Source organism: Chenopodium quinoa, unplaced genomic scaffold (assembly GCF_001683475.1).
Source record: "Chenopodium quinoa cultivar QQ74 unplaced genomic scaffold, ASM168347v1, whole genome shotgun sequence".
In the NCBI taxonomy this organism is placed as follows: Eukaryota; Viridiplantae; Streptophyta; class Magnoliopsida; order Caryophyllales; family Amaranthaceae; genus Chenopodium; species Chenopodium quinoa.
The window spans coordinates 212,375-225,490 of record NW_018742980.1 but is presented as its reverse complement, the minus strand read 5'-3'; the positions used below and the strand labels follow the sequence as shown (position 1 = coordinate 225,490).

Below are 13,116 nucleotides of genomic sequence, written 5' to 3'. Positions count from 1 at the left end.
AGAAAAGAAAAAAGAAAAGGAGCGACAGAAAAGCAAATTAAAAAAGTGAACAGTACAAGTATACGCAGGGGAAAAGAAATTATAACAACAACAAGTCAAGAATTGATCTTGGAACAAAAAGGAAGTGTACAGGAACAAATTAACAACACTTAAGAAAAAAAGGGACAATCTTTGAGAAAGAATAAACTCAATTCAACAAAGGAAGTATGAAAATGGCTAAGGAATGGGTAAAAGACGGTACCTTTTTGATGAACAAGCAACATAACGGGGGGGGGGGGGGCAACTAGAGCGAAATTCACGGCAAACTTGCGGCGAGTGGCACCCGAGCAAAATTGCAAAATTTAGTGTGAAGGAAATAGAGAGAGGAGAAGTTAGAAGTACGAACAAGAGGTAAGTAACAATTTCGAAATTAAAATAAGAATGGGAATAATAGAAGCGCAGAATACGAAGGAAAAAAGAAAGGGAATTGAATACCGAACATTAAATGGCAGTTACCTACCCAACTAAGGGAGATAACCACCCACGATGCGCAACCACGTTGGGAAAAAAAAAAACCTTTCTGACAAAATTAAAGCTCCTCGCTCAGCCTCAGCTCGTCATTATGAAATAACTTCAGCGGGAGTAATCAAAGCTCCTCGCTCAGCCTTAGCTTGTCGCTTTGAAATAACTTCAGCGGGAGTAATCAAAGCTTATTGCTCAGCCTAAGCTCGTCACATTGAAATAACTTCAGCGGGAGTAATCAAAGTTCCTCGTTCAGCCTCAGCTCGTCGCCTTGAAATAACTTCAGCGGGAGTAATCAAAGCTCCTCGCTCAGCCTTAGTTCGTCGCATTGAAAGAACTTCAGCGTGAGTAATTGAAACTCTTCACATGGACAACCCAGCACAACGAATCTCACTAAAAGAACACTCTGAGCCTCAAATCAGCTAAGTGCAGATGTGAGACTTAGGGGGGCTAGTTGTATGAGGAAAATTTCAGTCAAAATATCCAGCCAAGTAATGACCTAGCAAAAGTCAGACACTTGGAAGAGCTGGCATGGGCACCTCATACCACCTCTTGAGGGGCTAGTTGCAGGGGATAGCTCCGACAGAGCTCTTTTCATGCTCCTAACCTCAGGACTTAAGAACATCTCTAATCAGAAGAGCTGGCCTGAGTACCTCAGACCACTTCTTGAGGGGCTAGTTGTATAGGGTAGCTCCCGCTAAGCTGCCCCGTGCTCCCAGCACCTCTTAGGAGGTGCGCACTCAAGCCAGTCCGGTCCAAGGTCAGGCAAAATCTCCCAGGGGCTCAGCCTCGTGGTTGGCCTCACCAGGCTCCATCTAGGAGTCAGAGACAACCTCCCAAGGGCTCGGCTTTGTGGCTGACCTCAACGGGCCTCAGCCTGCAGCACGAAGAATAGAATAACTATAAATAGTAACCCAAATGCAACAAGAAAGAGGTTAAACACATACATTTCATGACTTATCCATTATTGTTCATAAAATAGCCTTACTAACTTAACCATCGGAGGGGGGTTCCTTGAAGCCACCCCCGAGGGCATAACCACCGTTATTGTGCAGGTGACTTCCGACCGACATCCAGGCTAGACACCCAGCCAGGTTCCAGAGCTACCCGGAACAGTACTCATCACTGGGTTTGGTTTTTCGGGAGACACAATCAGGTGTCTACAGAAGCCCCCACTTTGATTGAGTTTAGTGAAACGTAAGTTTTGAAAACAAAAGTCAAAGTAAGTCGATAGGGATGGACAATGATTCAGAACGTTTTGCGATCTTAAATCATTCTTTTTAACGCCGATACCTGCAGAAAGCGTCAATAAAGGAGTTAAGGGGAAAGAAACGTGTATCTGGGTTTTGTCGAGCACACATCTCTGGGTGACATCAATTTTGCTGAATCAAAGTTGTTTTGCTTGACAATATCCACCTCCTAGGGAGTGCCATCAGAGATTGTTGTGCTTCATCATCTTCAAACGTCGTTGAAGATCGTAGTGCTTCGCTATCTTCAAGTCAAAATGGGACAACCTCCACATCTTAGGGAATGTTGTCGAAGATCATAGTGCTTCGCTATCTTCAAATTAAAGTGGGACAACCTCCACATCCTAGGGAATGTTGTCGAAGACCACTACTCCTTGAGCTGTCTTTAAATCTTCTCGCCTTTACTCCTTGGAAGTGGTAGCTTCTCTCTCCTTGGAAAATCTACCACTAAACCTCATTCCTCAAGGTCTTACCGAGCTTTAAAATGATTTCCGTAGAAATCTTCCATCCTAGGAATCCTCTGTGGTTATGATCAATCACTAATCAATGCTTAAATGTGCTTAAGAAGTGTACTCAATCGATCAATAAGGTGATCGTCATCAGGCCGATCATCAATCAAAATTGTAATCGGGCTGATTATTAGTCAAATCAAATCAAATATTAATTAGTTTCTCATTATGAGGCTCAAAAGAATCAAATGCGCATTAGGAAGCTCAAATGGATAAACATGGCTAACAAATCAAGTTGTGGGACCCTTAACGCAAGCGAAAATCAGAACCATCGCGTGGCGACAGGTTTATCGCGCCGCGTCAGGCTCATCGCGTCGCGATAGACCCGTTGCGCCGCGACGAATTTGTAAAATTCCGGATTTAAACCTTTCTTCTTCCTCTTTTCGCTGCTACTGCTCATTTTCGACGTTCGCTGGCGGAACTTCAACATGCTCAATCTTGGTCGTTTCTTAACCAAATTCGCTCAAATTTGTCTCAAATCGTCGCATTTTTACTTAACCACACTGATCTATGTAAGCTTCGCCTAACCTCTTTTTATTTCGGGTGAATTTCGAGCATTTTCTTTGCGTTTTTTTCCGGAAAATCCGAAATGTATCTTCCTTGTTTGCTTAATTTTTTTATCAAAATTCTTGTCATGAAATTGCTTGTATGTGTTTGTATGTTGCCTTGTGAGCAATTTGAGACTAGAATCATTTGATTTGGTGAAGAAACAAGAATTTTACCATTTTGTTCTTGATAATTTTTCTCGCTCTTTGTGCTTAATTTATCGCAATATTGTCATAAACTTGCAAGAAATTGTTTTGATGCTCAAAATATTTATTGTTGTGTGAATCAGAATCATGCTCTATTTTTGCATTTTTGTACTCTGTTTTGACGAACATAGTATCATGCGGCTAGGCAAACTTAGATATTATAGAACACTTAATTTATTGTTTTTATGGCAATAATAAATAGTATGGCTCGACGTCGAGGTTCTGGCTCACGTTCCCGCTCATCTCACCGAGAAGACGAGCATGTACGAGAGGGAGACGTAGCCTTTACCAGCCGGTCGTCGTCCCTCCCTCAGTGGGATGAGCACGCCCTGGCCTTTGAGCCAGTTCACCACATCTCCCAACGAGTTTCGCTAGGTCTTATTGAGGAGCATGTGCGTTGCCATGGTTCGGGCAACGACGCCATCCTGTCTTTGTACTGGCAGCACATTGTTGGGAACGAGGGGGTTCCTGAGAGTTCTTTGGGATTCCTGTAGGTTGATTCCCCTTTTGCGAGCTGCTGAGGCCTTTCATTCTTTCCGGGAGAGCCGTTTCATTGTTTAGGGTGCCCTGGAGTTCTTTTGGGACACAACGAACACCATCCATTTCCCGTGGGGTGAGATGACTATCACCCCCACTCGACTTTTCTGTTATCATTGGACTCGAGTTCCTATAAACGAGCTGCTGTCGCTGGCTTCTCTAGAGACTATAGATCTTTTGGGTCCGATTGTACATAGGGCCGCTGCTAAGGCCAGAGATATCAACTAGAGTATGAGGTCGATTCGTACTCGACTGTTAGCGGATGCTTTTGTTGATGATGCTACTACACTGGAGCAGCAGGTTCGTATTTTTGTTCTCATTCTCCAGTCGGGGACCATTTCTCCTGACAGAGGAAGCCGTTCTTTGTTGCGATATCTGCCTGCGCTGCACAACTTGTAGCGGGTCAGTACGTTTGATTGGGCCAGCATTGGCTACATTAACCTCCTTCTGGGGCTGCGGCTGGGATGCCGCCAGCGACACTACGGAGCGGAGATCTCCGTTTCTGGCCTTTGGAAAGTCGTAGAGGTACATCTTCCTCTAAACTTGAGATCTTATCTTAAGTTTTGATTTTCCATTAGCTCTGAGCCTTTTTGGCTTTTTCGCAGGTCTGGCTCTACGAGTACGTTCCTTCACTGGCTCCGGCGAGGCCTAGGGCTAGAGGGCTCTTGGTGGCTGCTAGTTAGCAAGACTGCCGTGCTGGTCTATCTTCCGCAGCTGCTGTCAAGGCTGCCATCCTTGATGTAGGGACTTTTCTTGCTTTCCGGTTCTCTAGGTTTTATCATGAGTGTTTGACATATATCTTTTGTATCAGCGCCCCGCCGTTCGATATCGTCCATGGACCGATTTAGGCGATTTTCGGCTGGCTTTCCAGTACACGGTCAAGAGGCATTTCTTCTGGGGTACCTACTATGTAGTGTGGTACCTGGGTGAGAGAGTGGCTATTCAGCACTCCTCAAATTTTTCTCTGGTTCACGCGGATCTTCCTACTTTAATGATGAGTCAAGAGAGACTCCGGCTGTATTCTATGGGTGGTGCCATAGGTGAGGACTTCCGAAGGCATATCTACCTCGGCCGCTCTTATGAGGAGGAGCTGCTCCCTCGACTAGCTCGTCCACCCTATTGCGAGGAAGTCTGCAGATTATTCATCATTTAGTTCATCTTTTCTGTAGCCCTAAGCGGTGCTAATTATTGGATTATCTTGCAGGAGGAGAGAGAGCCTGAGGTGTTTGATCCCCCGCGCATGTCCATCCGCTACCAGGGGGTTCATGGTCCCATTGAGGAGACGATCCCTCTAGCCCCGGAGGAGCGGCGACTGGTGGAGCGATCTATCCCTTGCTCTCAAAGATGGGTGAGTCTTTATACTTTCTTCAGTTTCGTGCATGTATCATTCTGTTTTCTAATTTTATCTGATTTTTGCAGTTCTCTCGAGAGGTGATGGTGCAGGTGGTAGCTGCTCTCGACGCCTGTCGATATCAGCTGGCGAGGTGGAGCCACCGGGCGTCATGCGACGTACGGAAGACGTCGCGCTGGTAGGTCTTTATGCACTTCTTTTTTATTCATCTTTTTTGGTTTTTTGATGACTAACTTGCATTTCTTTGTCTATGTTACAGCCTGGTCCTCGGCTACGTACTCGTTCGAGGCCAGAGGGCTCGAGAGAGGCGGGAGCGAGGCATCGGCGCACCTCATTGGAGATCCCAGGCAGGCGGGAGGTGCCTGGCTAGACGAAGGGCGATGATGACGACAATCCTAGTCATGGGTCCTCGTCGACAGATATGATCCCACCTGGGTATGGTACTCCGGTGGTACGCCTTCACTTAGTTCCAAACGTGTTTGCGGCCGGTCCATCGTCTTGGTTTGGTGGTGGGACCTACAAGCTGAGGTTGGCTCATTGTCGTAGCAGCTTGGGCCTACTCCTTCTACGCAGCAGCACGACTTTCAAGGAGATCTGCAGTTCACTCAGTGGGCTGGCCTTATAATCGTGATCCCCCTGACGGGCGGTGCTGATTCTACTCTGGTGCTGACTCCTCGATTTGTGTTCTTCTATGATACGATGGGCATTTCTCAGGAGCCTCGTCTTCCAGTACCCTAGCTTTCTCTGCATTATTATTCATTTTCCGGACTATTTGGACATTGCTCATAGTGTATTATACATTTTATTGACACTTATGTACATATGTATATATTAGACTCTATCTGTTTAGACTTTACCTATTTTACGTACTCTTTATGTGAATCTGAGTGTGTGATTTTGTGACAAATTTTGCGCAAAAATTCCGTCATTTTTATTATCATTGGAGGGTATCCGACTTTCTCCCCCAAAAGAAAAATATAAAAAGGGAAAACGTAAGTTTATAATTAATTAATTTGAAGTTCTTAAAACAGAAATTCCAAATCAACTAGAATTAAATCAAAAGAGGTTGAGTCATCATAGGAAAAGGTGAACAAAATTTAGGGAAAGTGAACAAAGTTGGATAAAATCCGGATAATCTAAGTACGAATTTGAATCAAAATCAAATCAATGAATTAATCAGGACGCGCTTTTTTCATTGCTGACGTTAAGTTCCATCGCGGGCGCGACAGGCTTATCGCGGCGCGATGGTTCTATCATGGCACGATGGTCCTTTCGCGGCGCGATGGACCCGGTGAATCCGTCTCCAAATAAAATTCAATTTCTGCCTCAATTTTGTTTTTAAAAAGCCCCCGAATTTGTCATATTCTGCATAATTCGAGTTATTAGCTTCTACATTCTCTTAGCTTCCATAATTTAGTAATCATGTCTAAGAGTTTCTTTGAAATCACCCGTGAATGATGTCGGTCTCTGACCACTAGTGAGAGAAAAGAACTTGAACATCTCAATATGAATGGTCTACTGGGTATAAAGGGGGTAGTTTTCAATAGAGATTTTATTCATGCCGCCGTAGAATATTGGGACCCCAACACTCATTGTTTTAGGCTAGGAAACGATGAAATTAGCCCCCTGCCGGAAGAATTTGGTGCTATTTTTGGGTTCCCCTCCTTGCATCTTACTATAAGGATTTTGAGTGTTTTTATAATCTTAGGGAAACTGATTTAAAATCTTTAGTTCATGGAAAAGAAGTAGATCTAAGAAAATTTGCATCTTTTTTCTTTAATAGACCTAAGTCTAATTCGTTTCACATATATAGAAGGAGTGCTTTTCTTTCCTGCATGTTTAGCCAATTCTTACTCACTAGTGGTAATATTAATATAGGTCAAGCTATATTAGCATCCGTTATGGAGCAAATTGACGCTTGAAGAAATCCAATGCCTTTAATTGTTGGAGAAACGATGATGAGTTTAGATGAATTGAAAAAGAATCCCAAAACACCAATTCGAGGATCTCCAATATTATTACAGGTAGAAAATTAATACTCTTAATTACAAAAATAAAAAATATTTAATTTTGTAGTGTAATGATAATTTATTTTCAATGTTGTAGATTTGGCTAATGGAAAGACTTGGATTAATAAGTCCTCCTAATAATATTGAAAAGAAGTAGATTATTGGTATGGTAGACCCTTATGGACCGTTGTATCTGATAGATTCCCTCCTCCATTGTCTAGGGAATATAAACAATGGTTGCTTACTTGAGATCGAAAGGACAAGAACAAGGTTCGAAACTTAAACTCTAAAGGTGTAGAGAAGAGTAACATAAAAGACTATCTAGGGATAAGAAGCTCCTCCTAAAGATCGTCTGGGCTCGAGAGTTGAATTCAAGACTGCTATCATGCCTAAGAAGAAGAGTGTTCCAGAGGGCAAAGGGAAGAGGAAAGCTACTCCTATAGAGAAGGAAAAGAAGACTTGGGTTGAGAAGAAGGTTGGGGTCTTTGCAAAAGGGAAAACTTCTTTCTCTAAGGTTTCGGTTCGCTCATCTAAAGGATCACTCTTGTTCAAGGAATTGTTGGATGAGGAGGATGGAGAGAAGAATTGGAAAAGGGTTCGAAAGAAAAAGGAGAATTAGATTTAGAGTATTGGTTGCCTTTAATTTTATTAAACAAATTTTAATTCCTAGTTAATTTATTTTCAAGCTTTTAAATAACGTAATGTAATTTCAATTCAATTATTAATGCAATTTTAAGCTTTTAAATAAATTAACTTTTTTTCTTTAAAAAACCTTTATTAGCAATAATTTTTAAGCAATGAAAACAACTTGAGTAATTTCAAAAAATAATCTGAGTACGGAGGTCGGAAAATTCTCGAAATAATTTGAAACTGTCGCAATTTATCGTAGCTTGCCTAGGAGGAAAACCAATTTTGTCGCAGCGCGTTGGGATCATCGCGACGCAATGGTCCTATCGCGGCGCGTAAGATTTTGTTTTGTCTCGATGCTCGATTTTTGCGATTTTGTGTTGATCTCTTGGGTTCAAAGGCAGGCTTTTGAATTTTTAAAGTGGCCGCACCCTTTAGCTTGGTTGCCTACGTATCCCACTACTAGAAAACAAGCAAATTTCGACGGACACAAAATTCAGTCAGAAAGAGCAAACTTTTCAACGGATTTTTGTTCCCTCGGAATTTTTCGACGAATTCAACAAATCCGTCAGAAAATTCCGACGGAATTTTACTCCGTCGGAATATATGTGCTTTCCGACAGAATTTTCCGTTGGAATTTACAATTTCTGACAGAAATATTGTCCGTCGGAAAATTCAGACGGAATTTTCCGTCAGAATTTAATTAAAAAAAATATTTTAAAACCCTAAGATCCGGGTTCTTCTCTTTCCCTTCCTCCGTCTCTTCCTTTCTCTTTCTCTCTCCTGTTTCCCCTTTCTCTTTCTTTGTCCTCTTTCCCCTTTCCCTCACCGCCTCTTCCCTTCTCTTTCTCTCTCCTTTTTCCTCTTTCTCTTTCCCTCACCGCCTCTTCTCTTTCCCCTTTATCTTTCTCTCTCCTCTTCTCCTTCCCTTCTCTCCTCTCAACAACATCAACAACCACAACCGCAACCACAACAACCACAACCGCAACAACCAGCCACGCCACGCATCGCGTCGCCTCTGTCCACCAGCCACGCCAGGCGTCGCGTCACCTCTGTCCACCAGCCATGCGTCACCTTCAATACTCAGCCACCGCTCAACAACTTCAACAACCAGCCGTCGCGTCAAGCATCGTCGTCCACCGTCAAGCACCGTAGAAGGCCGAAAATATAGGTTAAATATTGGTTAGTTTGTAGATCTAGGTTTATTTTTTCACAAAATTTATTTTTATAATTATTTTTTTGATGAAATTGTAATGTATGTTTATCAATTTTTTTTTGATGAAATTGTAATCTAAGTTTGTAGATCTGGTTTTTTTGGATTTTTGGAATATGTAATGTATAAATTGTTTTTTTTCAATTTTTTGGTTTTTGTTTCGATTTTGTTTTTACGATTTGGGTGTTTTGGAACTTTTTCGTTTTTTTTAGATTTGGTTTGTTGTGGTGGTGGTGGGAAGGGGTTGGTAGATCTGGGTTGTGGGGGTAGCGTGGTGGAGATACAGGTTAGGTGGCGAGGTGAATCTGGGCTAGGTGGCTAATTTGGGTGATCAGGGTTAGTTTTGGTTAGGGTTCGGTGGTTATGGTTGTTGAATCTGGGCTAGGTGGCTGGTTTGGCTTATTTGGGTTAGTTTTCGGTTAGGGTTCGGTGGTGGTGGTGGTGTTCTGAGGTGGTGATACGCCGTGCCGGTGGTGGCACGACGTTTTTTTTTATTTCTAAAAACCAGTTTCCGATGGAAATTCCGTCGGAATTTTCCGGCGGAACAGTATCCATCGGAAATTTCCGACGGATTTTTTCGATGCCGGAATTTCTCTTCCGAGAGAACAATTCCGCCGGAATTTCTGTCGAAGATGTTCATTTTTCCTACGAACGGAAATTTCCGACGCGTGTTTTTCGATGGAATTCAGGGTGATTCCGACGGAATTTTTCCGTCGAAAATGGCCTATTTTCTAGTAGTGTCCTTATTAAGGAATCAGGCCAAACGTAGCTTTCTTGAGTACAAAACTCATTAGATTACGGGTAGAACTTCTTGAGTTGGTCAAGATTTGTCATATTGGAAAGTTCATTGCCGTCCATATCTGTTAACTTAGCTGCGCCTCCAGATAAGATAGTTTTGACAATGTATGGTTCAGACCAATTAGGCCCAAATTTTCCTCTTGGATCCAGAACATTCTTTCTAAGTATTTAAAACACCAAGTCTCCTTCTTTGATGTTTCTTATCTTAACCTTTTTATTGAAGTGTCTAGCCATACAGTTTTGGTAGCATTGGACATGATGCAAGGCTTCCAATCGCTTTTCATCGAGTAGAACTAGCTCTTCATATCGAGCTCTTGTCCATTCAACCTCATCAAGCTTACTTTCCAACACTATGCGTAGGGAAGGTATTTCTAGCTCTACAGGTTGTACGGTGTCCATTCCATAAACTAGGGATGGAATTAACGTGCGATAACCCCAAAGAGCAAAGTGGAGTTTGTTAGGCCAATCTTTGTAGTTTTCTTTCATCTTTTCGATGATTATTGTCTTTAGATTTTTATTGGTTGCTTCTACCGCACCATTTGCTTGAGGTCTATATGGAGAATAGTGATGATGTTGAATATCATATTTCTTAAGTAGGTCTTCACACTCTTCTTGAAAGTGTGTTCCATTGTCACTTATCATTTCATGTGGGACTCCATATTTACATATGATATTTCTTTCAACGAAGAGTGCCACGTGCTTTGCGGTGAGTTTTGCGTAAGATGTCGCTTCAACCCATTTAGTGAAGTAGTCTATGGCAACAAGAATGTATTCATGACCTCCTAATCCGGGGGAAGTGATATTTCCAATGATATCTATTCCCCAAGTTGAGAATGGCCATGGAGAAGTGTAGGTGTAAAGAAGGGATGGTGGAACATGTTGCAAATTGGCATATATTTGGAATTTCGCACATCTTTTCACATATTGATGGCAATCTCTTTCCATGGTAGTCCAATAAGAGCCTTGGCGCATGATCTTTTGGACTAGCATTTTACCATTCATGTGTGTTCCACATGCTCCTTTGTGGATAATCTCATTGCCTTTGGAGCTTCCTTTTTGCCTACGCATTGGAGAGCTCTTCCTTTAGGTGCCCTTTTATGAAGTTCACCTTTTATGAGAACGAAATATGAGTCTAAGAGTCTTAAGGCACGTTTCGCTCTTTTGTCAGCATTAGGTGGATATTCCCCTTTAGTGACATAGTTGAGGATGTTTGTGTACCATGGTTCTTCTTTATCCTCTTGTATTTCTTCTTCATCCTCGATGGCTTGAACATAAGCAGGCTTATGTCTTTTCTCTATATTTAGAGGCATTTCCTCAATTTCCTTAGGAATTCTAACCATCGAGGCTAGTCTTTCCAAGGCATTAGCAAATTGGTTTTCCTCTCTAGGTAGGAATGTATACTCTACCTTTTCGAGTTGATCAGTAAGGGTTTCCAAGTAAGTTTGATATGGAGCGAGACTTTCACTCCTCACCTTCCACCTTTTAAAAATTTGGTTGATGATAAGGGATGAATCTCCAAATATGTGAAGTTCTTTAACTCCTAACGCTAACGGTGTTTCGAGGCCTACCACACATGCTTCATATTCCGCAGCATTGTTGATAACGTCGAAGTCGAGCTTTATGGAAATTGGAACATGCTCTTCCTTGGGTGACACTAATAGGACTCCTACGCCACATCTTTTTTGGTTAGATGCACCATCAAAGTATAATGTCCAAGTGTCATCCTCAGTGACCATTAACTCTTCATCAGGAAAATCATTTTCTTGCACTGGTGTTGAGTCTTCAATTGGAAAGTCTGCCAAGAAATCAGAGATGGCGGATCCTTTGATGGACTTTTGAGGCATGAACCCTAGGTCAAATTGAGCTAAGTTGACTGTCCATCTTGATATTCTTCCATTAAGCGTGGATTTCTCAAAGAGATACTGGAGAGGATCCATTCGAGACACCACATGGACTGTGTGAACGAGCATGTAATGTCTTAACTTCGTCGTGGCCCACACAAGTGCGAGGAACAACTTCTCAAGTGGTGTGTAGCGGACTTCATATTCAAGCATTTTCTTACTTAAGTAATAGATGTCATTCTCTTTGCCTTCCACTTCTTGTGTGAGCATAGCCCCCATTGTCTCTTTGGTGACTGTCAAGTATAGACGAAGAGGAATGTTTGGTAATGCTAGCGCTAATACAGGAGGATTTGCAAGGTAGGCTTTGATCTTTATCAAAGGCTTCTTGACACTCATCGTCCCATATTACTGGCACATTTTTTCTTAAGTTTCTTGAATATTCGTTCGCACACCATGGTGAGTTTTGATATGAATCTAATTATGTATTGCAAGCGGCCAATGAATCCTTGAATTTGCTTCTCGGTCTTGGGCGGCGACATTGACATGATAGCCTTGATTTTAGTGGGGTCTTTTTTGATTCACCTAAAGCTAATGACATAGCCTAGAAGTTTCTCAGAGGTAACCCCAAATGCACACTTGGGCTAGATTTAGTCTCATGTTGTACTTGCGAAGCCTTTTAAAGAATTTTCTCAAGGCTATTTGATAACCAGGGCGATCTTTAGATTTTACAATCATATTGTCCACATACACCTCGACTTCCTTATGCATCATGTCATGAAGTAAGGCAATTGCTGTTCTTTGGTACGTAGCACCCGCGTTTTTCAATCCGAATGGCATCACTGTATAGCAGTATGTGCCCCATGGTGTTATGAAGGTAGTCTTTTCCATGACTTCTTCTTCCATGAGAATCTGGTTGTATCTTGCGCACCCATCCATAAACGAGAGAAGTACGTGATTGGCTGTATTATCTACTAGAATGTCGATGTGTGGTAGAGGAAAATCGTCTTTTGGGCTAGCCTTATTGAGATCCCTGTAGTCGACACACATTCTTACCCTACCATCCTTCTTGGGAACTGGTACCACATTACCGACCCATTGTGGATACTTGGACACCTTGATAAAACCTACAGTTATTTGTTTTTGAATTTCTTTTTTTATTTTAAGTGCTACGTCAGGTTTCATTTGACGTAATTTTTGCTTTAATTATCTCTTTTAATATTGGGATCTTTTGAGATGTTAACAGTTTCAGTTTCTTCGATTATTGTCGTTTTATTCTCAAGTGCTTCCATTGCTTTAATTATTTCTTTGTCATTTTCATCATTAGCAAAGCAATACTCGTCATCTTAGGTGAGGGAATAATACGAGTAAGCGGAAAAAGTCATATTATTAAATTCCTTAATCATTCCATCAAAAAGAGAACACTACTAGAAATAGGCCATTTTCCGACGGACCTAAATTCCGTCGGATAGTTTGAACTTTCTGACGGAATTAGGGTCTGTTAGAAAATTCCGTCAGAAAAAGTACGTTACGACGGAAAATCCGTCGGAAATCTTGCGACGGAAATTAATTCCCTCAGAACTATAGGCTTCCGACGGGATATTCCATCGTAACGTACCTTTTCCGACGGAATTAATATCCATCGAAAATATCCGACGGAATATTCCCTCGGAAATCCCAAATTTCCGACAGATTAATATTCCGTCGAAAATTTCCAACGGATTAATATTCCGT

General features: G+C 42.0%; 1 protein-coding gene across 1 annotated transcript; it reads right to left on the bottom strand.

Annotated features, from left to right (window-relative positions):
* Window positions 1-10,542: 10,542 nt before the first annotated feature.
* LOC110729409 lies at window positions 10,543-11,481 on the bottom strand. Its single transcript, XM_021909151.1, has one exon. It carries the CDS (start codon window positions 11,479-11,481, stop codon window positions 10,543-10,545), a length of 939 nt encoding a protein of 312 aa, XP_021764843.1.
* Between the last annotated feature and the right edge of the window lie 1,635 nt (window positions 11,482-13,116).

Excerpts from the sequence above, each read along its gene's own strand:
- LOC110729409 (XM_021909151.1), bottom strand. The coding sequence starts at position 11,481 with ATGGATCCTCTCCAGTATCTCTTTGAGAAATCCACGCTTAATGGAAGA.